The sequence below is a fragment of the Orcinus orca genome, chromosome 16, assembly GCF_937001465.1.
Source record: "Orcinus orca chromosome 16, mOrcOrc1.1, whole genome shotgun sequence".
Lineage (NCBI taxonomy): Eukaryota > Metazoa > Chordata > Mammalia > Artiodactyla > Delphinidae > Orcinus > Orcinus orca.
In genome coordinates this window covers 15,612,517-15,636,796 of record NC_064574.1, presented here as the reverse complement: position 1 = coordinate 15,636,796, position 24,280 = coordinate 15,612,517, and the positions used below count along the sequence as shown (strand labels likewise).

General features: G+C 45.7%; 1 protein-coding gene across 2 annotated transcripts in view; it reads left to right on the top strand.

The window, feature by feature from the left end:
- DNTTIP1 (deoxynucleotidyltransferase terminal interacting protein 1) overlaps window positions 1–24,280 on the top strand; it is a 24,891-nt gene extending 611 nt beyond the window's left edge. The window contains exons 2-13 of one of the 2 annotated variants that reach the window (XM_033433817.2): window positions 73–185; window positions 839–935; window positions 7,376–7,474; window positions 13,835–13,903; window positions 14,166–14,222; window positions 14,364–14,422; window positions 15,258–15,303; window positions 17,295–17,353; window positions 17,456–17,516; window positions 21,814–21,885; window positions 23,764–23,819; window positions 23,904–24,280. In XM_033433817.2, the coding sequence (XP_033289708.1) occupies window positions 130–185; window positions 839–935; window positions 7,376–7,474; window positions 13,835–13,903; window positions 14,166–14,222; window positions 14,364–14,422; window positions 15,258–15,303; window positions 17,295–17,353; window positions 17,456–17,516; window positions 21,814–21,885; window positions 23,764–23,819; window positions 23,904–24,042 (870 nt within the window). In that variant the 5' untranslated portion in view covers window positions 73–129 and the 3' untranslated portion in view covers window positions 24,043–24,280. The remainder of the gene's footprint in view (window positions 1–72; window positions 186–838; window positions 936–7,375; window positions 7,475–13,834; window positions 13,904–14,165; window positions 14,223–14,363; window positions 14,423–15,257; window positions 15,304–17,294; window positions 17,354–17,455; window positions 17,517–21,813; window positions 21,886–23,763; window positions 23,820–23,903) is intronic. The other variant, XM_004272908.3, reaches the window with a different exon arrangement.

The window sequence follows — 24,280 nt, the reverse complement described above, 5'->3', positions numbered from 1 at the left end:
AGACGGTGAAAGCACCTGAGAAGCAGGGATGTCTAGGTATAACTTAATACCCACCCTCCACCTCCACCCCAGCGTCACGGACCTCGGTGACATCTGCTCCCTTGGTCTCCACAGAACCCTTGGAACATAATGATAAAGCACCGGCAGGTACAGCGGAGGGGCCGCCGCTCACAGATGACAACAAGGTAAGGCTGGCCTTGGGTGGGACTTCCTCTCCCAGGCACTGGCTTGGGAGGCAACTTTTGGGTCCCCACTAAACAGAGCTGAGAAAGAGATCATCGACCAATAGAAAGAGGAGATTCAGATTCTGTAACTCTGTGTGACCTTGAGCAAGTCATTTCCCTTCTGAACTCAAAAGAGGGGGCATGTTGATTCAACAGTGCCCAAGGTCCCTAACATTCACAGGCTCTGCGTTTGAAGGCTCCAAAGAGGCAGGATAGCATGGAAGTTAAAAAAATGTGGGGCTAATAGTATCCATCTCAGGGAAGGGAGAGAGCACAAGATGGGTCTTTGGGATGCTGGTTATATATGTTTCTTGACCTGAGTAGCGATTAAAAGGATGTTCACTAAAACTGTTTGTTAAAGTGTATAGACTTTTTCTGTGTTAAGTATTATACCTCTATAACACTTTAAAAATAATGCCATTCCATAGAGTTATGAGTATGAAATAAAGTCCTGCATCTATGTGGTTTGCAGAGCACCTGGGCACGTGGCTAGTTTTCTGTAAAAGCCATATGTTATTGTCATTAAAGGGTCCTATCTCAATAATTGGCTGGGCAGAGTAGGAAAGGATATGTTTGGGACATGCCTCCTGACTGTGTCTCCTTCCTGAATGCAGTTTCACAGATCCTGCCATCTCCATGGATCTCCTCCGAGCTGTCCTGCAGCCTAGCATCAATGAGGAGATCCAGACTGTCTTCAACAAGTACATGAAGGTGAGAAGGACACAAAGATAAAAAATTAACAGGAATAAAGACTCAGGGGCAGTCCTTGCCTGCATCACAGTCTCTCTTTCTAGTACACACAGATAATCAAAAGTTTTCCAATTCTGAACCCCCGAAGAATGTTTTTCCTCTTTGGGGGTAATTTGAATTCCTCTTCTTGTTACCAAACCAAACTCGGGTCTTACTGCTTGCCCACGTGCAGTGAAACCAATCTACTGTCCCTGGGTTGTGGTGAAGGAAAGTACAGCATTTATTGCCGGGCACCAAGCAAGGAGTCCAGGACAGCTAGTGCTCAAAATACCCAAAGTCCCCAATGGGTTTCAGCAAAGCTTTTTTTTTTTTTCTTTTGCGGTATGCGGGCCTCTCACTGCCGTGGCCTCTCCCGTTGCAGAGCACAGGCTCGGGACGCGCAGGCTCAGCGGCCATGGCTCATGGGCCCAGCCGCTCCGCGGCATGCGGGATCCTCCCAGACCGGGGCACGAACCCGTGTCCCCTGCATCGGCAGGCAGACTCTCAACCACTGCGCCACCAGGGATGCCCCCTCAGCAAAGCATTTTTAAAGGCAGAGTGAGGGAGGGGCATCCCAGGGTCTGTGATCAGCTCGTGCACAATTCTCTGATTGGTTGATGGTGAGGTAACGGTGGTGTCACAGGGGTTAACATTATTAATCCTTAGGCTCTGGGGGCTATGTGCTCATATTCATCAGGTAGTTCATTTCTTCCCTTTGGTGGTGGATTTAGCATCTATAAGACAATTCAGGAAATGTGCATCAGATACTGTTATCTAGGTACTTGAGGGAGGAGCTAAAGCAGAGGATATGAGGGAGGGGTCTGCCCCCGGGAAGGCCCCATAGGGTCCTGCTCCCTTACATTTGGCCAAGCTGTTGTGAGGATGAAGTGACTTAAGTGTAATATGCTTAGCACTGTGCTTGGAATGCAGGTGTTTTTATTACTTGTTTAATAATATCATCATTATTACTATTTAAAATTCTTTTCAAGATCTATTAATAAACTTATACATGGCTGTACCTGGATGTCCCATGGATACTTCAATCCCAGCATATTCAGGACTGAACTCTTTTTTTTTTTTTTTTTTGCGGTACGCGGGCCTCTCACTGTTGTGGCCTCTCCCATTGGGGAGCACAGGCTCCGGACTCGCAGGCTCAGCGGCCATGGCTCACGGGCCCAGCCGCTCCGCGGCATGTGGGATCCTCCCAGACCGGGGCACGAACCCGTGTCCCCTGCATTGGCAGGCGGACTCTCAACCACTGCACCACCAGGGAAGCCCAGGACTGAACTCTTGTTTTTCTTCCTAAACCTTCTCCTCTTGTGTTTATTCATTCATTCAAAAAGTATTTACTGAGCACCTACCATAATGCAAGCACTATGCTAGGCACTTAGGGATGTAGCAGTGAATAAAATGGACAGTGTCCTTACCCTCTTTAAATAAATGTGTACTTTGTCAGGGAATGCCAGAGAGAACAGGAAGAGAGTGACCGATAGGGAACAGGGATGCTATTTCATAGCTTGTGGCTAGGAAAGCCCTCTGATAAGAGGACATTTGAGCAGAGACCCAAATAAAGTGAGGAAAGAACAAGTCGTGCAGATACCTGGAGGGAAAGCAACCCAGGCAGAGGGAACAAGGGCAAAGGGCCTGAGGCAGAAGCATGCTTGGCACATTCAAAGCAACAGAGTGGCTGGAACCAGCAGAGCCGGAAGGAGAGGAGAAGGAGAGGTGACCAGACAGGTAACAGACTCAGCTCAGGCAGAACTTTAAAGCTGTGGTGAGGACTGTGAATGAAATTTATTGCTTGCCACATCAGGAAATAAAGGATGTTGCAGCCATCAAGCCATCACATTACAGCCACCCTGATGTCGAGCCATGAGGGAACTCAGGATAGAAACAGGATGCCCGCCATCTAGCGGTCAACTGCTGCAGCCACCCCTGACCGTGCACCTTGAGGAGACTCAGGATGAGAAAGCACAGGATCCTGGTCCCAGATAGCTGAGGTGCATATCAAAGGAATAATTTCATTGAGCCCGGACTCTTGCATCTTCCCATGCATAGGAAAGTGCTAAATTCCTTAATTTGAGATGTCTGGTTTTCTTTATTTAAGAGTAATCTTTTGATGTTCCGACTCCGTGGTCTTTGTTGCGAAAATTCCTATATATCCTGGCTCCCCCCACTTGCCTCTTTGGAGTAGTCCCTCAGAGCTGTCTGAGATGCTGTGTCCCAGGCTTAAGTCCTCAGTTTTGTCCACTGAATAAAATATAACTCTCAACTTTCAGGTTGTGCATTTTCTTTCCAGTCGACAGGACTTTGGGTTTTATTGCAAGTAAAGTAGAGGCTTTTGGAGAGTTTTGAGCGGAGTTCATGATCTGAACACTTTTAAAAAGTCTCTCTGACAGTTGTAAAGAGAATAGACTTCAGGAGGACCAGTTAGGAGGCTTGAGATGATAGTGGCTTGGGTGTTAGCAGTAAAGGTGTTGGGAAAGAATCAGATTCCGTATGTGTTTTCAAGGTAGCAACAGGATTTGCTAATGATTCAGATGTGCCGGGTAAAAGAAAAAGAAGTAAACAACTCCGGAGTTATTTGCCAGGGTCAACTGTAAAGATAGGATTGCCATTGACTTGATATGAGGAAGATGGAGACAAGCAGGGGAAATCAGGAGCTCAGTTTTGGACAAGTTTGAATGGGACCATCATTCACTTAGAAACCAGAGTCCAGTGGCTCTGCCCTCTGCTCCATCTTCCATATCCAGTAGTGGGGTCCTGTACCTTCCACCCCACAGTATGACCAGCATACCCTTATTCCTTGCCTCTGCCTTGGTTCAGGCCTTCACTATTTCTCATTCAGGCTCCCACTGTAATCCCTAACCGCCTCTGTTCTTTCCCTCTTTCAATCCACCCTCCATACAGCTGCCAGTGATCTCTCAAATGTAAACCCAATGGTGTCACTCCCCTATTTAAAATCCCTCCACGACTTTCCATTTTTTTCTGGGTGAAATCCAAATTCCTTAACATGGCACATATGGTCCCCTGTGATCAGCCACACTCCCCTACATACCTAGTTATTCCTGCCCCTGACTTCTGCACATCCCAGAATGCACCAAGTATTCTAACACCTCTGCACCTCCACATGTGCAAAAATGAAGAGGTTAAGCCCCTAGTAAAGGCTAGACCAGCATTCAATCCAGGACTGTCTACCTCCAAAGCACTTTCCTTGTTGCTTGTCCCAGTAGTGGCTGCCATGATTCAGGAACTTTCTCTCCCGAACAAATGCTGGATAAACACAATTTGTGGCTTCACGTAGTCTGCAAAGATAAGTCCTTGCCACACTTGTTTTTATTTTATTTTACTTTTTTAAATTTTATTTTTGGCTGCGCTGGGTCTTCATTGCTGCATGCAGGCTTTTTCCAGTTGCAGTGAGCGGGGGCCACTCCTCTGTGGGGTGTGCAGGCTTCTCACTGAGGTGGCCTCTTCTGTTGTGGTGCGCGGGCTCCAGTAGTTGTGGCACACGGGCCCAGCAGTTGTGGCGCACAGGCCTAGCCACTCCGCGGCATGTGGGATCCTCCTGGACCAGGGATCGAACCCGTGTCCCCTGCATTGGCAGGCGGACTCCCAACCACTGCACCACCAGGGAAGCCCCACACTTGTTTTTAGACAAGGTACAAATGACTTGATTACATCACAGCTTCAGGTAAGTCCAGGCTCTTGATCGACCTCATCTGATCACTTTGTTTAATGATGTTCCAAATCTCAGCTACCCATTTTCTTAAAAATGTTTAGAAAAATAACTTCTAGAAATAGCTGATTTTATCTAAGACATTGTGAATTTTATTCATTTATTCCTGTTATTACTAAATGCATGCCCCTTTAAAAAGAATATTCTAATAATATAGCTTAGGAAATGGATTTATGGGTGGATAAATGGGATGGGTAAATGAATACATGATAGCAAATATAGCAAAATTGTGGACTAGGTGGTACGTATTAGTATTCTTTGATTGAATAACAGTAAAAACCAAAGTCACTAAAACTCACCTCCCAGGATACCAAACTGTTAACAATGACATAGTCTCCTATATTTATTTGTGTGTGTGCGTGTGTGTGCGTGTGCACTCACTCATGTTTAAAAAATACATGGGATCAGGGAATTTCCTGGCGGTCCAGTGGTTAGGACTCGGCACTTTCACTGTTGTGGCCCAGGTTCAGTCCCTGGTTGGGGAGCTAAGATCCCACAAGCCACACAGTGCGGCCAAAAAAAAAAAGAATACGTAGGATCATTTTACACACACTGTTCTGCAATTCAGTTTTTTCATTTCACAATATATTTTGGTCATGTTTCTAGATCAATACATAATAGCTCACCCTGATTCTTTTATAATAGCTGCACAGTAATCTATTGTATGGATGTACCACAATTTAATGAGCTAGTCCCTAGAACATTCGATTACTTATAGTTTTTGTCTATTACAAACAATGCTACATTGAGCACTTTGAATGTATATCTTTGTTAACCTGTGAGAGTATTTCTGGGGGATAAATTCCTAAAGATGGAATTGGTGGGTAAAAGAGGAAACATATTTTTCCCTCAAGAAAATTTGTCTCCAGAAAATGTTGTTGTGTTGCTTTTGTTTGTTTGTTTGGTTGGTTTTTTTTTGGCCACACGCCACACAGCGGCATCTTAGTTCCCCAACCAGGGATCAAACCGGTGCCCCCTGCAGTGAAGGCATGAGTCTTAACCACTGGACCGCCCGGGAAGTCCCTCTCTCCAGAAAGTTTGTGCCATTTTACATTTCTACCAATAGTGTTTGAGAATTCCTTGTTCATGACTGAATTTCATTCTCACGTCTGGAGGTAGCTTACACTCACCCCTACATATTTGTTGCCCTGCCCACCTCACAGGCTGGTTCTACAGTATCCAGATTATTTTAACTAGCTTTCACATAGTCAGTAGTCGGAATTGAACCACCAGTATTAATCTCCAGTTTTTTGTTTTGAAGTCAAACTCATCTGATCATTTCATTTAATTTTGCCTGTAGAATTTCCCTCCTAAACTCTTGAGGTCTCTAATCCAGTGCTTTCACACTCTTCTCCTTGGTTTGATGTTAACAACAAAGGCATATATATAAAATTCTGAACATAAAATGATAGTACTTCCCCATAGTTGTCTCCCACAGGAGGAGCATGCGTTATAGGCTCCAGAATTTTTCTGTTCACCAGAGAGAACCAACCCTTTCTTCTGGAGACATGGACTATTGTTACAAATGTGCTCCGGGTGTCTTGGTTTGGGGCCTCATGTCACCTTGTCCCTTGGTGTTTTCAGGCTCAAGCTGTCCCTCTTACCCAATGGAGGAAGCTTCTGCCTTTCCATTCCCCAGCCAGCTGGGACTGCTGACATCCTGGGGCCCTGGCCAAGTCTCACCCCTCCCAGTCTACAGATGTTTCTTTCAGACTGGGCGAAGTCAGAATTCAATTAGGCTTTTCCACTCTCTGGGTCTTTTCTGGCCTCCCTGACCTGTTCATCTCAGGTACTGGTGTGGTTGTTTTTTCTTCTGTGGAAGTAAGACACGTACATTATAGAAATTGAGAAGATAGATAAGCAAAAAAAAAAAAAAAAATCATATCACCACTTTTACTCTAATATATTCTTACAGTTCTTTTACTCTATATATTCTTACAGTTCTACAGTTTGCTTTTTTGCTGTTTTAGATAAATAGGCTCACACTATCCCAGACTATTTTATAACTTGCTTCCTTCACTTGACAAAATATCATGAATACCTTTTCGTGTCAAAAATATATTCTCCTGGGCTTCCCTGGTGGCGCAGTGGTTGAGAGTCCGCCTGCTGATGCAGGGGACACGGGTTTGTGCCCTGGTCCGGGAGGATCCTGCGTGCCGCGGTGTGGCTGGGCCCGTGAGCCATGGCCGCTGAGCCTGCGCGTCGGGAGCCTGTGCTCCACAACAGGAGAGGCCACAGCAGTGAGGCCTGCGTACCGCAAAAAAAAAAAAAAAAAAAAAAAAAAAAAAATATATATATATATATATATATATTCTTCTAGGGAATTCCCTGGCGGTCCAGTGGTTAGAACTCTGCACTTTCACTGCCAAGGGCATAGGTTCAATCCCTGATCAGGGATACCGCAAGCCATGTGGCACAGCCAAAAAAAAAAAGAATAGCTTTATTGCTTTGCCAGAGGAGTTTTACAGCGCCTCCATGATGGTTCTCCTCCTTAAGAGCGTATAGAGTGGGGAAGTAGAGCCTGGGATGTGAATCTAAGTCTGGCTGATCTCAAAGCCGTTTTCATTATCACCTTTCCTTTCTTTCTGAGGGTAGGAGGAAAGCTTCTGTTTTATATTCTGTTCCCTTCAAATTGATGCAGATTAGCAGGACTTCTGACCTTGTCTTCTATTGTACCTCTCCCTAGTTCTTCCAGAAGGCCGCACTGAACGTACGCGACAACGTCGGGGAAGAAGTGGATGCAGAGCAGCTGATCCAGGAGGCCTGTCGGAGCTGCCTGGAGCAGGTGAGATCAAAGAGGAAAAGAGATGTAGGCACAAGGTTTAGCCCTCAGGGCTCAGCAAAGAAATGTGGTCCCATCATCAGTAGTATTTGGAGGGATACCCGGCGAGCTACTTACATCTAGATAGGGCTTAGAGCTTTGCTGACAGAAGGGAAGGGAGGTAGCTACTAGATGCCAGCTACCATGGTAGATGCTTTCACCTGCGTTAGTTCATTTACATCTCAGAAGAAACCTGTACAGAAGGCATGTTTCCATCCCTAGTTTACAGATGAAGAAATTGTGGCTTGGAACAAGCGAGAGATAGAATAGCTAAGGTCTGGCTCGCCTCTGCAAGTGCTTTTGCTGATTTGATCCTTCAAGTAATCGCAGCCCCTTTTGGTATCATGAGAACTGTCACCCTTTCTGCCTCCCTGCCTCTCAAAGTGGTCAGGAGTCATGACATCAGGTCTAGAAATGGCTGTGTCCTCAAGATAGTAGTGAACAGTTTGCATGTGTCAGCTGCTGTTATTAATAGGAATTGTCAGCATCACCCAGATTCTGTGCTTGACTGTGGAACCATTAGCTGTCAGAAATGGAAATTTCTTCATAACCATAGCCACAAGGGCAGGCTTGAGGTCAGTACCATGAGGGTAATTATCGTGAGATGAGAGAGTAACATCTTCCGGGAGGTTGGCTGACTAGCTACTCAAGCACAGCCTCAGAAATGAGCAAGACCAGGGCCTAGACCTCAGCTTTGAAAAAGCAAAACTCCATCCTGTGAGGGCAGTGAAAGCTGATCTGGTTCTCATAGACTATTAAATTTAAGCTAATCAAATTCATAGGAGGCCATTTCATTAACTCACTCTGGGACTGTAATATGTTATAATCAGTTGTGACATGTGCTGATAATAAAACAGGGCAGTTTGCTAACACTAATCTTATAAGTTTGAGCTGAGTCAATATTAAATTGATAAAACCTTCACTCTCATTTGCATCCTGAAATACTTTCTTGAATTTATCTCTTCACCTAATATGTGTTGAGGGCCTACTATTTGCCAGGCCCCAGCAGGGCTGTGCAATATGAACATAGTCATCGCCCCCAGAGCCCTTGACATTACTCCAGTGATCATACAATAGGTCTATAATCAGAAACTGTTATAAATGCTGTAAGCATAGGAGGTGATGAGAGAGTACACTAGAGGGTGCCGAGCCCAGGGGCAGGGCAGAGTGGAGAAAGAAAGAAGCCAGTGTTGTTGGTTTTCAGAGATTGGAGAGGATGGCAAAGCACTGCAAACCAAGCTATAGGTGTGGAATTTTAAGCAGAAGAGCTACCTAATGAAATTTGTATTTTCAAGATCACTCTGGCTGCCATGAGGAGATTAGCTTGGGAATCTGCCATGGAGATTGAAAGGGAAATTTATGAGACCGTTCAGGAGTCCCAGTGAAAGGTGAAGATGGAGTTAAAGTGAATTGGGCATAACCTCCACTCGCTGAACGTTCATACCTTTCCAGGCTTCTGAGTCCCCACATCCACCTTCCAGAGTTCCCCCCTTCCAGTACTGATGTAACTGTGTGGTCAGAACACGTGGAATCAGAGCATAGGAAGGTAGAAAGCCCAAAGTCTAACTTAAAACCAGATGAATCAAGAAATTTGGGGGAATTCCCTGACAGTCCAGTGGTTAGGACTCCATGCTTTCACTGCCAAGGGCCTGGGTTCAGTCCCTGCTCGGGGAACTAAGGTCCCAAAAGCCCGAGGCACGGCCAAAAAAAAAAGAAATTTTGAAGAAGTCTTTTAACCTTTCTGACCCTCAGTTTACTCATGTCTAGATTTTGGACTAAGACCACTGTTTTGCTGTGAGGATTAAATGCGATGATACACATAAACCACCAACACCGAATGGCTACGTACAAAGCGTACTAGATGCTAAATACAGGGCAGTGACATTCACAGTGTGGTGCATATTGCTGCCTCCCAACACAGCCTCACTTTCAGGGGGCCGGGATACGTCGAAGCTCCGTGTCTAAACTGCTGCAGAACTTCTTCTTACAGTAAAAGATTCTTCAGACTGGACCTGATAGAATCAGACTAGACTATTTCTTGGTTTTAGTGGGATTAAGACTTGATTGGCTTGTTTTCACTTTTGAAACCCCATCTTGCCCATCTCAGTGGTATTTCCTAATCTTCTTCACTACCTCTTTACAGCTGTTTCTTAGGGAGAAATGGCTGATCTTATCTATGGCACGTGGTCTTGGGGTTTTTGATTGATTTTGTTTTGCAAGGTAGTTGTGGTTATTTCTTCGTTTTATTTATGCAAGTAGTACACATTCACTAAGAAAAATGTGTCATAGTAGCTAAGGATGCAAGTTTTCTCTTGATTCTGACTGCGCAGATTTGAGTCCTGGCTTCAGCACTGACTGGCTGTGTGACCTTAGGCAAGTTGCCTCACCTCACTAAACGTCAGATTTCTCATCTGCAAAGTGGAGTTAGAGGCTCTACTTCATAGGATTATTGTGAGAATTAAATGTGGCAATACTCTTAAAGCATTTAGATCAGTAGCAAAGACTCAATAAATGTTACTTGCTGCTGGTGTTATATTAAAATTAGAAAATATAAATTACAAAGAAGAAAATTAAAATTTCTCATAATCTTACTGCCAACAATAACTTCTATTAACATTTTGATGTGTTTACCATTTTTTCCCCTACGTATGTTTATACACATGTGTGTTCATTCACTGGGACACTGAGAATACAATGGAGAACGAAACAGACCGGCCTTGAACCCACAGTCCCCTTCAGAGGCCACACTATTTCTCTGTTCCCTTTTATAGCCAGACTTTAGAAAAGGTTGCTATCCCTGACTCTACTTTGTCACCTCCCATTCATTCCATTAGTTCTTTCATTTGTTTTTTTTTTGTCATCCTCCCCACCCCCACCCGCGTAAGCCGCGCGGCACAGCTGATTGAACAGGGCCCTTGGCAGTGAGAGCACGGGATCCTAACCACTGGACCACTGGGGAATTCCCTGTTTTGGGGGGGTTTGGTTTGGTTCTTTTCCTTTGATTTGTTTTTCTTTTGTTTATTCCATTCATTCACTTTGTTTTGGCTTCAGTCCCCACCAGTTCACAGAAAGCCCTCTTATATCAGGGTCACCAGTAACCTCCATGTCGCTCAGCTTACTCAGCTTCTTGGTGGCATTCGTCGCAGTGGGTCACTTCATGTCTCTTGGAACACTCCTCTCCTGGCTCCAGTGCCTTGACTTTGCTCCAGCCTCATCGGTCACTCCTCCTCACTTTCCTCAGCTCTTCTTCTCTGCTACTAACTTGACGCATTCCCAAGTTCAGTCCTCAGACCTGTCGACTTACAGAAAAACACACAACAAACACACAATGTAAGAGTTGCAAGTTAAGTTTTATCCAGGGACTTACTGAGGACTGTACCTAGAGACAGCCTCTCAGTGGCTCTGAGGGAACTGCTCCGAAGAGGTGGTTTATATATGATTGGGGGGCAGGGGGGCAGGCGCTGCAGTCAAGCATACGTCTCGGTGAAAGATTACTGCTGATGACAAAGAACAGACATCTTAAGTTAATGATTTTGCTGCTTTTCTATGTATGGAAAGATGCAAGAATCTGGGGTCATTGAGATTCTCCCTGAGATATGCATCTAACTGTCTAAGGGCCTGTTTATCCAAAGCACAGAGTGCCTCATCCTGTTTTTCATCCTGAATTTCTCTCGGGGTGCACTGTCTACTTGCAGTGGGTTACGACTTAACTCTTGTAGTGCTGAGTGGTGAACAGCGCTCTTTGTTTTGCTTTGTTCACAAGTCCCATCTCTTCTGTGGCTGCCTCTCGTTCTAGGTGATTTCATGTAGTCCTGTGGCTTTGAAGCCAGTTTAACTGGTGATGATTTCCAAATGTATATCTCAGCCCTGAGCTACTGCCCCTCTTGCCTTCCTCCACTCCATCCTTACAGCAGCCAGACCCATCTTTTTAAAGATGAATCAGATTGTGTCACTCTCCTCTTTAAAACCCTCCAGTGACTTCCCATTGCTGGCAGAATAAACCCTAATGCCTTACCATGACCCACAGAGCCCTACCTAGACCTCTCCTGCATACTTCTTTAACTTATCTCATCCCACCTCCCCCTCACTGACTACATTCTAGCTGTATAGGAATCCTTTCTGCTTCTCCAGCACACTGGGCTTGGGGCCTTCGCACTTGCTTTTCTCACTGAGAGGCACACTGTTCTCACTGCCTGGCATACGCTTAACTCTTTACAAAGCTGGTTCCTTCTTTTCTTTAGATTTACCTTAAATATCACCTCATCAGAGAGGCCTTCCTTGGCCACACCATCTAAAGTAGTGCCCCCCACCCCACTGCCATCTTACTCCCTTCCCACCTCCATTTAATCTCTATCACCTTACTTGTTTATTCCGCCATTTATTTCAATCTGAAATTATTAATAGTACACATGTTTATTTTCTACCTCCCTCCCATCCCCAACCTCTGCTAAAATCTTGAGCTTTACAGCAGTTGAGGCCTGACCTCATTCACCACTGTATTCCCAGACCTAGAATATGACTCTTAATATGTGTACATTGTTTATTGAATGATTGAATGGATTAACATGGCAAATGAGCAGGCAGGGTTCCTGCTCTCATAGAACCTACAGCCTAGTTAGGCAATACAGGTCTGAATTAAATTACCACACAGATGTGTGCAAAGTTACACACTGAGATTTGTGCACTCTTCACTGAAAAGGGACAAAGCTTGGAGGAGAAGATCATGAGTTCAGTTTTCGACTTCGCAAATTTGAGACATCTACACATAGACGTGGGGCAGACTGTTACATAAATCTGGAACTCAAAGGAGAGGCTACCACTGAAGATAGGAAATTAGGGAGATAGGTGTTAACTGAAGCCATGAGCATAAATGAGAGCAGACAGAATATCTAATGAAAAGAACCAGATTGAGGAGGATGAGCCAGCAAAGAAGGCTAAGAAGGAGTGGCCAGAGGGCTTCCTTGGTGGTGCAGTGGTTAAGAATCCACCTGCCAATGCAAGGGACATGGGTTCGATCCCTGGTCTGGGAAGATCCCACATGCCGTAGAGCAACTAAGCCCATGTGCCACAACTACTGAGCCTGCGCTCTAGAGCCCGTGAGCCACAGCTACTGAGCCTGCGTGCCACAACTGTTGAAGCCCATGCGCCTAGAGCCCGTGCTCGGCGACAAGAGAAGCCACCACAATGAGAAGCCCGCGCACCGCAAGGAAGATTAGCCCCTCTCGCCGCAACTAGAGAAAGCCCACATGGAGCAACGGAGACCCAACACAGCCAAAAATGAAAATAAATAAAATAAATAAATTTATAATGTTTTAAATTTTTTTAAAATTTATAATTTAAAAAAAAAAAAAAAAGGGTGGCCAGAGAAGTAGGAGGAAAACCAGGGCGTGTGGCCACAGGAGCCAGTAGAAGACTGTTTCCGGAAGGAGAGCGCTCTCAGGGCTGTCAAATGCTGCTCCGAGAGGTCACGTGATCCTGACTCTGCACAGGCCTGCAAGGCCCTGCCAGCCTCCCCACGCTCCTCGCTCACCACTCTCTCCTTCTCCCATTACTTAGAGGCCATCCTCTTCTTCAAATGAGCCACGTCTGTTCCCAGTTTAGGGCTTTTGCACTCCTTCCTGTGGCAGAAACATGCTTCTGCTCAGCCTTTTCTATACGTGGCTCCTTCTTCACATCTCAGCTCAGAGGCTCCCTTCTCAGCAAGGCCTTCCCTGACCACCTACCCAAAGTAGCCCTCCCCTCTGGTGATTCTCCATCACATCTGCCTAGCTAGGGTTTTTCCTTCTCAGAGAAAAATTCATGATTCCAAGTCACCTTGTTTATATGTTTGTTTATTTGCTTATCATCCGGATCACCCACAGAATATGAGCTCCACAGAGCAAGGCCCTTGCTTGTGCTATTTACTGCTGTGTCTCCAGCACTTACGCACTAGGCACTCAATATTTATTAAGCGAAAAACGGCAGCTTACTGAGGAATATGTTTAATATCAGTGCATTTAGTTAGAAAAAATACATAGCATGTGTTTACATGGAAAAGAGTGAGGAAGAATTTACATTGAAATGTTAATAGTATTCTGTGGGTACTGAGGTTTCAGATTTGATTTTTTTAAATTTTGCTTATTTACATTTTTCTAATTTTTCAACAATGGTCATGAATTATTCAAGTTTTTTAAAAAAGATATCTATTTGTATGCATATCTCACGGTCCCTTTGTACTGACCATGAAAGAGTTTTAACCCAGTTTGAAGTTGTGTCTATAAAAATGGGGGCAGAGAGGCTTACCACCAAAATAGTGACTGTTAACACTTGGTCTTGTCCCTTCAGGCTAAACTGCTGTTTTCAGATGGAGAAAGAGTAATACCCAGATTGACCCATGAGCTTCCAGGGATAAAGGTTAGAGTCACTGTGTCCTCAGGTCTTGGAGGGGGAGACCGATCAGAATGGGAGGCAGGTGAACTCTGTGGCCTAGGGGAGGCTCCACGGACCACCCATTTGTGGGACCAGGTCTAAATAGCATCATGCTGGGAGGGCTGCTGAGTCCCGGCTCAGAGAGGGGCTGGAGGGTGTGGTCCAGGGGCTCTGTCTTCTGCAGCCCCAGGGGACCCACAGTTCCCGGCCACTGGCCTCCCACTGACTCCTTTCCCTTCTCCTGCAGCGTGGCCGGCAGGCAGACGAGGAGTGTGCCCACCGAGGAAGCCCCGTTCCCAAAAAGGTAAACCATCTCCTGGTTTTCTGGCTGGGGAAAGGGCGTCATTTGGTCTTGGGAAACCATCTCCTTCAGGTGACCCTGGACCTGCCAGTGGGGTGGGGACTTCCACAGGGTCAGGCCACTGACACCTGTTCTTTATGGCAGAGGAAGGGACGACCTCCGGGACACATCCTGTCAAATGACCGTGCAGCCACAGGCATGGTGTGAGTAGGGGCCAACAGAACCAAAGGGAGGAGCTGGGAGGGAGTGGGCCGGGAGGAAAAGAGACCAGAGTTCTCTGCCTGGCAAAATCAGATCCATTTGTGCCAGGTCCCCATGGAGGGGAGCGCTCTCTAGTCTGAGGGGTGGGGAAAGAAGGCAGTGAGGAGGTTGTCGTATCCTGTTTTTACCCCAGAACAGTTCAGCACAGCTTCATTCAACACTAGAGGTCTTTTATTGGTAGTGTGTATTGAATGCTTGTGATGTGCCGTAACTGGTCTAAATACCTTATATATACTTGATCTTTTAATCCTTACAACCACACCCTAAGGATGGTATAATTAATTTTGCAGATAAGGAAACAGAATTACTTACCCAAAGTCAGACAGCTAATAAAGGGCAAAACTGTACTACATTGCCTCCAGGATGGTCATTTTCAAAGATTTTTAAAGCAACAGAATCTTTTTTTCAAACAGAGCTTTATGTGGGAGCCTAATCCTCATACCTTAGATTTTGTCCCCGGCCCGAAGCAAGTTCATTCCTCACTAACACAAGGTAGGGAGTTGCTGCTGTTATCTCCTCCTGACAGATGAGAAAACTACAGCCCAGAGAGGTTCTTGGACTTGCCCACATGGCTAGGTGATAGCAGAGCGAGTCCTCGAATGGCTCCTAGTCCCTGTGCTTTTTTCCCTTTGCACCTCCTCTAATGAGCACCAGGAAGCAGTCCACCCAGGGCTGGAGCGAGAGTATATGCGGAGCTCCCACCAGCAGCAGCAAACCGTCTTCCAGTCCTAGGCCTGATCTTGGGGGATTCACCTTTCTTCGTTTCCCTCCAATCAGATGGAAACCAAAATCCTGTGAACCAATTCGTCGGGAAGGTCCTAAGGTATGATTATGTGAGCATGGCAGTGACTGCTGTCCCAAGGAGACCCAATCCAGGCTCTGGGCTCCACCTTGAGGGAAAGGGGCTGGGGGTGGTGAAGGACATGTGCATGCCATTCCAGAGCCATTTTCACCTCCCACCCCACCTCCCAACTCTGGCCTTCCAGAAGCATCCCAAGTAAGGACTGAAATTAGGGGCAAAACAGAGAGAGGGCTTGGTCTTTGCTGAAGGCTTCTCCCTGTAAAAGCTGGTTGTCACTAATATTTATCCAGTACTTAACATGTCGTAGGCACTGCCCTAAATCTTTTGTATGGATTCCCTCATTTAATCTTTATAACAGCCTTATGAGGTAGATTCTGTTACCCTTCTGTGGTTCAGGAGCTTTCTTTCCTACATCCTGGGCAGAAATTATATTATTTTATCTGGTTATCTTATACACTTGATACACCTGAAGACACTAAGGACCACACAGTTGCCCAAAGTCACGTACTGCGTCCGTGGACACCAGTCTGTGCTCTTAACTCTTGCCTCCAGAACAGTTGTTTGCAAGCTTTTTTAAGAGTAGAATCCTTTCTTCAACTAAAATCATACATACTGGAAGCCCAGTAAGGTAGGTGAAAGCTCCACTGTCCGGGTTGCAGCTGTGTCCGGTAGAAACGGTCCGCCCCTTATTGTACTGGCCCTCTGCTTCCACCAGTGACCACACCTTTCTTCTTCAACTCTGCTCCCTTAGAGTCTCCTAGACCTTTCTTTTCCACTCCAGACACCCCTTCTCTCTCTCTGGTGAGTCCTTCCTCAGCAGTGACCCGTACAAGTAGGCATTCCCCAGAATTCTCTCCATTGCCCACTTGTCCACCTAAAGTTTCTCTCTGGATGATCTAAAGCATCCACTCGTATGGTTTCGGGGACTAGTATGTGCTGAAGTTGCCTTACCTCTTTGTTTGTCCCACACCTCTCTCTCTAGTTTGAAGCTTGTATATCCTAGTGTCTGCTAGCGCTCTCGGCCTGGAATCTCCATAGAATTTCAAACTCAGCATATCCAAAGTTGAAATCAGCCTTTCCCCAGACCTGCTTCGACCTTTTCTACTCGAGTCATCTTTGCCTCTTCGTTTCCTTTTCCTCCAGACATCCAGTCAAGTCCCGGATGATTCTACCTCCTAAATACATTTCTCACAGTTCCTATTCCCTCTTTTTCGTCCTACTGCCATCCTAGCTCCAGCCTTCATCTTTCAAAACTGCTCTAATTACAACTGCCTCTAAACTGCCCACCCAGCCTGTAGCCTCGACACTTCACGCCCGTTAACCACGTTGCAGAAGAGCGAGCTGTCTTGAGCACAAATCCGGCTCTCCCTGTCTAGAGGCCTTCAGTGACTCCCCATCACCGACAGAATGAGCAAAATGAAAAGCCGTCCACATAGTGTACAAGGGTCCCCAGCCCCTCTCTGCTTTCCTCTCCAGCCTCATCAATTGCCACTCCCTAATTTGCTCTCTTTTAGCAACACAATCGCTGTGGTTTCTCCAACAAGCCAAACCAGCTCTCACATGCCTTTGTTCATGCTGCCCCTCCTTCCTCCCCTCTACTCTGTCCAGCTTGTGCTCTCCCTGTCAGAACCAACTTGGGAATTAACCCCTTCAAGGAAGCTGTCCTGTTACCCTCCCTTTGGCTCCCATTAGGCTGTGCACTCATCTGTGTCACTGCCCATCTCATGATGGCATCATTATCTGTACCTATGTCTGTGGCCCCCTGGAGAACAGATACTATCTCCAATTCATTCCTTTACCCTCCACCCCTCCACCCCTCCACCCCCCACCCCCCACCCCCCACCCCCCATATGGAGCAGAGGACCTAGCATACTAAAAGTACTCGGTTTCTTGAATCAGCTGTTTGATGAACAGTGGACAAGGGTGGTGGTAGGAGAGGGTCAGGGAGGAGTGTTTGTGTCCCGCCCACCAGATAAAGCTCAGCCTCACCAGCCTCTCTATTTTTTGCACAGTGGGACCCAGCTCGGCTGAATGAGTCTACCACCTTTGTGTTGGGATCTCGAGCCAACAAGTAAGTCTAAAGAGTTTTGGTGCTGAGGGAGAGGGGAGCTCGGGGGCCCACCACTAGGACCGCAACTGCTGGGATCCTTACCACTCCTCTGTTACTTTGCAGGGCCCTAGGGATGGGGGGCACCAGAGGGAGAATCTACATCAAGCACCCACATCTCTTTAAGGTAGGTGAGTGCTGGGAGTCAGGCAGACCAGTGCAGTGGAGCAGGTGGCACTGGGAGTAAACACTCATCAGGGAGTCAGAACATCTGGGTTCTTGTGCCCCTCTGCCCTTAACCTTTACATTTGGTAATTCACTCAGCACCTCTGTGCCTCAGTGGTAACAGTGACCTTCCTCGTATGTTTATTGTGTACCAGACACGGTTTTAAGTGCTACACTTATATTATCTCTTGGAACTGTCCTTTAAGATAGGTATTGTTATCCTTATTTTACAAATTAAAATAAAACAAAAAGAAAGATTGAGGAAGGCTGAGTGACTTGCCCAAAATTACTCAGCTAGTAAGTGGTGAGTTAGGATTCTGTCTTCTGCAAAGCTTGAGATCTTAACCACTGCTGTATTCAGTTGTCTATAAGATAAAGAAATTGGAGCAAGGCAGCAGTTCTAACCTTTTTCAAAGACAGGACTCCTCTCCTGAGCTATGCTTTGGTGTCCACTGTTTGAGAAAATCTTGGGGGTGGGAGGGGTATGAATTCACCCTCTTAAATGAATTTGTATTTTATCAGTCACAAAAGCATCCAAATATATTAGAAAAAAAGTAATGCGCATGTGTTCAAGTTATATATTTTTTTGCGCCTGTGTGCAAGGCTTAGTGCCCCTTGTCAGAACTACACAGCTCCTTGGGGTCCCAGAATCATGGGCTCTGTCTACTACATTCTGTGCAAGTTCAAGTTCTTCAAAGGACATACCTACTTCCTCTCTTTTTTCAGTCTTATGTTGTGGGATTCCCAACACCTGGGCAATTGGGTGTGCTTGCTGCTGCTTCATTTTCCTCTCTTAGTGTCTCCACTCCTGCTGCTCCCTTTGATGGCCTTCCTCCCCTACCCTTTTCTCTGCCTGACTGTTCTGTAAGATCTGCGTCTTCCAGGACCCTTGCTTGCATCATCTGCCAAATGGACATGCTCTTGGACCTACTTCAGATTCCTGTTGCACAGTGTTGAGAGTATCATTTCAGTCCTGGTTCCATTACTTACTAGCTGTGTGACCCTGGGCAAGTGGCTCCACATTTCTGAGACCGTTTTGTCATCTATAAAATCAGAATGATGCAAGCCAGCCGTTTAGGGTTGGTGGAATTAAGAGAAAATGCAGTAAAATGTAGCCATTTTTGGTAATAACTTTAAATGATGGAGTATAAGCTATAAAAATATTGAATCATATTGTACACTCGAAACTAATATAATACTGGAAATCAACTGTACTTTAAGAAAAACACAACTGACTTCCTCTGTAGAAAAAAAAAAAGAGAGAGAAAGCACAGTAAAGCTCCTAGACAGTGCCTGGCCTAGCAAGGGCTCAATAAATGGTCATCATTACCAGCATACATTCCCAATTCTTAGACCCATCATTTTTAATAAACTCCCAGCCCACACTGTCATTATCAGTGGATGCTATCTCTCATTGTAATCTTTCCAGGCTAATAAGTGGAGGGAAAATACTTTTGTTGTTTTTACTTTTAATTCTTTATTAGTGATAATCATCTTTTCATCCATTTAGAGTCTATTTGTGCCGCTTTTGTAAACTGCCTATTATATCTTTTGCCCATTTTTCTGTCCTAGAGGCGTTATTCAAATTTTCTTTTCCTTTTTAACTTTTGTTAATAGAAATAATAAGTAAACCCATTCTTGTTGTAAAAAGATTCAAACAATACACTGAAGCTAATAGGGAGCAAAACACAAAGCTCCTCTTAACCCTTGAATCTGACTCTTCTCCCCCAGGGGTCACCCCCAGCAACATGGTAGCATCCTTCAGTCTCCTGTCTATATGTGTGTGAGTGTGTGTGTGTCCTTGTCCTTTAGTGATATTTTGTTTGTGTTATTGGGCTCATACTATATACATTCTGATTTTTCTTTTCACCCCAAAGTTCATTCATTCACTGAAAAAATATCGAGTGCTGAGCATTCTCAAACTGCCAGAGATACAGTAGTGGACAAAACAGACACAGACAACGCCTTGCCCTCATAGAGCTTACATTCTAACGCAGGGCAAGCTATGGTCTGTGGGCCAAATCCAACCTGTAGCCTGTTTTTGTCCAACGCAGAGTGGTGACATTTTTAAAGGGTGATTTTTTTAAAAGAAAATGAAGATTATGTGACAAAGATGTATGTGGCCACCAAAGCCTAAAATATTGTGTTGGCCAAAAAGTTTGTTTGGGTTTTTCTGTAACATCTTACAGAAAAACCCAAACGAACTTTTTGGCCAACCCAATTTTTTTTTTTTTAATATTTATTTATTTATTTTTGGCTGAGTCGGGTCTTAGTTGCGGCGTGCGAGCTTCTCTCTAGTTGTGGCATGCGGGGTCCAGAGTGCATGGGCTCTGTAGTTGTGGCACGCAGGCTTAGTTGCCCCACAGCAAATGGGATCTTAGTTCCCTGACCAGGGATCGAACCCGCGACCCCTGCATTGGAAGGCAGATTCTTAACCGCTGGACCACCAGGAAAGTCCCTGGCCAACCCAGTATTTACAGGAAAAGTGTGCTGGCCACTACAGATCTAGGGAATAATATCTTAGCAATTTGTCCATGTTTTTAAGTCTCCCTCATTTTACTTCTAACAGCTGTGCAGAATTCACAGAATAGATTTTCTGTCATTCATTTCATTGCTCCCTTACTTATAGATGTTGAAGTGTTTTCCGACAGTTTTGCTGTTGTAAACAGTGCTGCACCAGACATCCCTGCGTGCACGGATGGATGACTGTGAAGGATAAATCCCTGGAAATGGGGTTGCTGGGTCAGGAAGTACACACTTTCAAAGTTTTGATTAATATTTATATTACTTGGGAAGTGAACTAATTAAACTACAGATTTAAATAATTAAATCTGTAGTAACCATACAGATTTCCCAGCTTGGTCTCCATTTCAAATGATCTGCCTATTTTATAAAACCTACTTTTATTGGGCACTTATGTGTCATATACTATATTTACCACCTTTTATGCACTATCTCCTTTATTCTTAACAACAACCCTATAAGATAAGTGTTACTTTTTGTTTTACAAATGAAGAAACTGAGTCTTGGGACTTCCCTGGTGGCGCAGTGATTAAGAATCCACCTGCCAATGCGGCCTGGGAAGATCCCGCATGCTGCGGAGCATCCCGTAAGCCCATGCGCCACAACTACTGAGCCCACATGCCACAACTATTGAAGCCCGCACGCCTAGAGCCCGTGCTCCACAGTGAGAAGCCTACGCACCACAACGAAGAGTAGCCCCCGCTTGCCACAACTAGAGAAAGCCCGTGTGCAGCAACAAAGACACAACACAGACAAAAATAAATAATTTTTTTAAAAACTTAAAAAAAAAAAGTAACTGAGTCTCAAGGAAATCATCACTTACATTTACACCACCTGATAATTAGCAGAAACCAGAATTTCTGAATCAAATTCTTTTCTTTCTTTTTCTTTCTTGTGTGTTTTTTTTTTAAACTGCCGCCCCCTAAAAGCCCACCAGGCCAGATTGGCCACCTTCACATGCTCACCTGCAACCTTCCCTACCACGCGCATTCCCTGTGGGCTGAGCTCTGAACCCCACAGCTAAGTTCTTAACCACGATGCTATTCTGCCTCCTCCAGGTCATGAAGTGTCCTGATTTTTGTTTTAGAAAATTTGGTCACCATAATAGTCACATGTGTTGTAAGCCACCTCAGATCATTTCTTCAAAGAGGAGTACAGCTCTAAAATAATAGTCACGATCTGACCAGTTGCTGGAAGTGCTGTGTTTTGAGAAAGGAAAGGGGGGAGTTCCTTGCTGGTCTGGTGGTTAGGACTCAGCACTTCCACTGCAATGGCCTGGGTTCAATCCCTGGTTGGGGAACTGAGATCCTGCAAGGCGCGTGGCATGGCCAAAATTTTAAAATTTTAAATTTTTTTCGGATTTCCGTGGCGGTCTAGTGGTTAAGACTCCGCACTTCCAATCAGAGGGTGCGGGTTCAATCCCCAGTCAGGGAACTAAGATCCTCCATGCCGCGTGGCACAGTCAAAAAAAAAAAGTTTAAATTTTGAAAAAAAGGAAAGGGGGAGGAATGAGAAGTGTACTAAACCTCGGGGAATTGGGTTCCCTACCCTGGCCTCCTCCTGGGCTCAGCCCTGCTTGCTCTGAAGAGGTTGGTAAACCCTCTACATCCACCAGGCTAGGACAAGGTCTTGTTGCTAAGAACTGCTCAAGGGCCAAGAGTATGCTCTGGACCAAAGAGAAAAGCCCATCACACCAGGCTAACCTCCCCCCCTCCCCGTGCCTTCATCCCTCACAGTATGCAGCTGACCCCCAGGACAAGCACTGGCTGGCCGAGCAGCATCACATGCGGGCAACAGGGGGGAAGATGGTAAGTATTGCCACACATGCCACTGCTGGAGACCCACCCTGCCCAGGGACCAGGGCTGTTGGTGGCAGCTTACCCACAAATCTGAGAGACTCCATGCCCAACAAGTGTGAGAAAGGAGACTTGTAAGTGTAGAGAGGGCCCATTCCTTCATGCTGAAGACCAGACTGTAATCCCTGGCTTCCCTCGCCTGACCCCAGGTCTCCCACACACCTCCCCCTTCCCTTCCACAGCACCCTCATATGTAGATCATACTAGCTGTATGTAAGAATGGCAGGTACAAGATGTCCTGAACACTGCTTTCCCATCATGTGCTGCCCATTGACAGATTTCACTCCTCCATCACAACTCTTCCACCAGAATCAGCTATGGAATCTCTTCTCAACACTGTGCTCCAGGCCGCACCCCTTGTCAGAAGGAATTAGCACATGCAGTGAAACTTGTTTGCCACACGTGGCAGCCCTTTCCAGAATCACTTCTACTTAAAGAGTTCTTAGCTCAAATCAAGCAACAACCTTAGGAAAATCATCGTTGCATGTGTTCTAAAACTATCATGGAGGGATTTGTCCATCACATGCCCTGTCCCCCACCTGAAGACTCACTTAGTCCCACCGCTGGGACTGCTCCTATTAGAATTCAACGGCCTCGGGACTTCCCTGGTGGCTAGTGGTTAAGAATCCACCTGCCAATGCAGGGGACACAACTTCCAGCTCTGGTCTGGGAAGATCCCACATGCCGCAGAGCAGCTAAGCCCGCAAGCCACAACTACTGAGCCCACGCACCTAGAGCCTGTGCTCCACAACAAGAGAAGCCACTGCAACGAGAAGCCCACGTACCACAATGAAGAGTAGCCCCTGCTTTCCACAACTAGAGAGAGCCAGTGAGCAGCAATGAAGATCCAAGGCAGCCAAAAATAAATAAATAATTAAATTTATTTTTTAAGAAAGAATTCAACGGCCTCACAAGTATGCCATCTCCTTTCTGGCAATGAAAGCTATCTTTTTTATTTTCTACTATATGCTACACTCTTTCAAAAAATATTTCAGGAAACTTACCATTGACACATACATAAATAAGAAATAGAGAGGATAAAAAGGCAACGCAGGATCTAAAATTAAGCCACAAGAAAGACTAGTTTTTAAAAAGGGATTTTTTAAATTGCCAGCCCAGGAGACCAGTGCAAGTCCATAGGTTTTCGGCTGCAGGCCCCACTCAAGGACAACTGATCTGTCACATAGTTCACAGTGCCCCTAAGATGAAGACAGTCAAATGTCTCAGGGGACACACAGTTATTCCTGACCCTAAGACTGGAAAGAAATGTCTCCCACAGAAGACTGTCTCATGTGATGGACAGCATGCGCCACATGGTAGGCTCACAAGAGGGCTCTCTTGCTGCAGACCATGGCATTGTGCTACAGCAGTTCTGCAGGCCCCCGGACAACACAGCCCAGTTAATGGACAGCAGTGCGGTTTATCATGTTTCCCCTTTTGCCACGAAGTTCAAAACCAAATTATCTTAGTTCCAGAGTTCACATATGGCTTCCTCCTAATTTCCTATTTCCATGTGTATTTTTCTACCTCTGGCCCTTTCATTTTAAGCCACCTCAGGGTCCCTTTGTAAAAGGGACGACGGCTATAAGTAAATTAATCATCATTCCCCACTCTCCCACCCATAAATTTTCTACTTGAGTGAAAGATTGTCTCAAGAAACTATTCCCCAGACAGCCTCTCCCTACTTACTCTCCTTTGCTAAATTATAAACTATGACTACACACCCCCACCTTCCAGCCGTTACATTAAGGAGGTGTTTAATAAAGTATTAATCGAGTTGGACTTAAATGAATCAGAGGCAATGACGACTCTCCTTTGCTCCTGCCCCAGGCCTACCTCCTCATTGAGGAGGACATCCGGGACCTCGCTGCCAGCGATGACTACAGGTAAAACCTGCCCTCCCTCCCCTGGGATGAGCCTGGACCTACATCCTCCCTGGCTTCAACTCTCCTCCTCAATGTCTCTTCCAGAGGATGCCTGGACCTGAAGTTAGAGGAGCTGAAATCCTTTGTCCTGCCCTCCTGGATGGTTGAGAAGATGCGGAAGTACATGGAGACACTCCGGACAGAGAATGAGCATCGTGCTGTCGAAGCGCCTCTGCAGACCTGAAGCCAGGTCCCCTGGCTACAGTTGGCAGCCCTCCTCCAAGGCCCTCTTACCCACATGGCGGAGGCCACTGCTGGGACTGCTCCTAGATGGATCTCAGAGGCATTAAAGCTATGCCTGGGCTAGTTTGTAGTGACTCACTGCAGAACACCCCCAGACTGGCATGTGGTTCTATATTTGTAAAGTTATTGGGATAAGCAGCAATTAAATGGTTTGTAATAAACACAGATGGTGAGCCTGC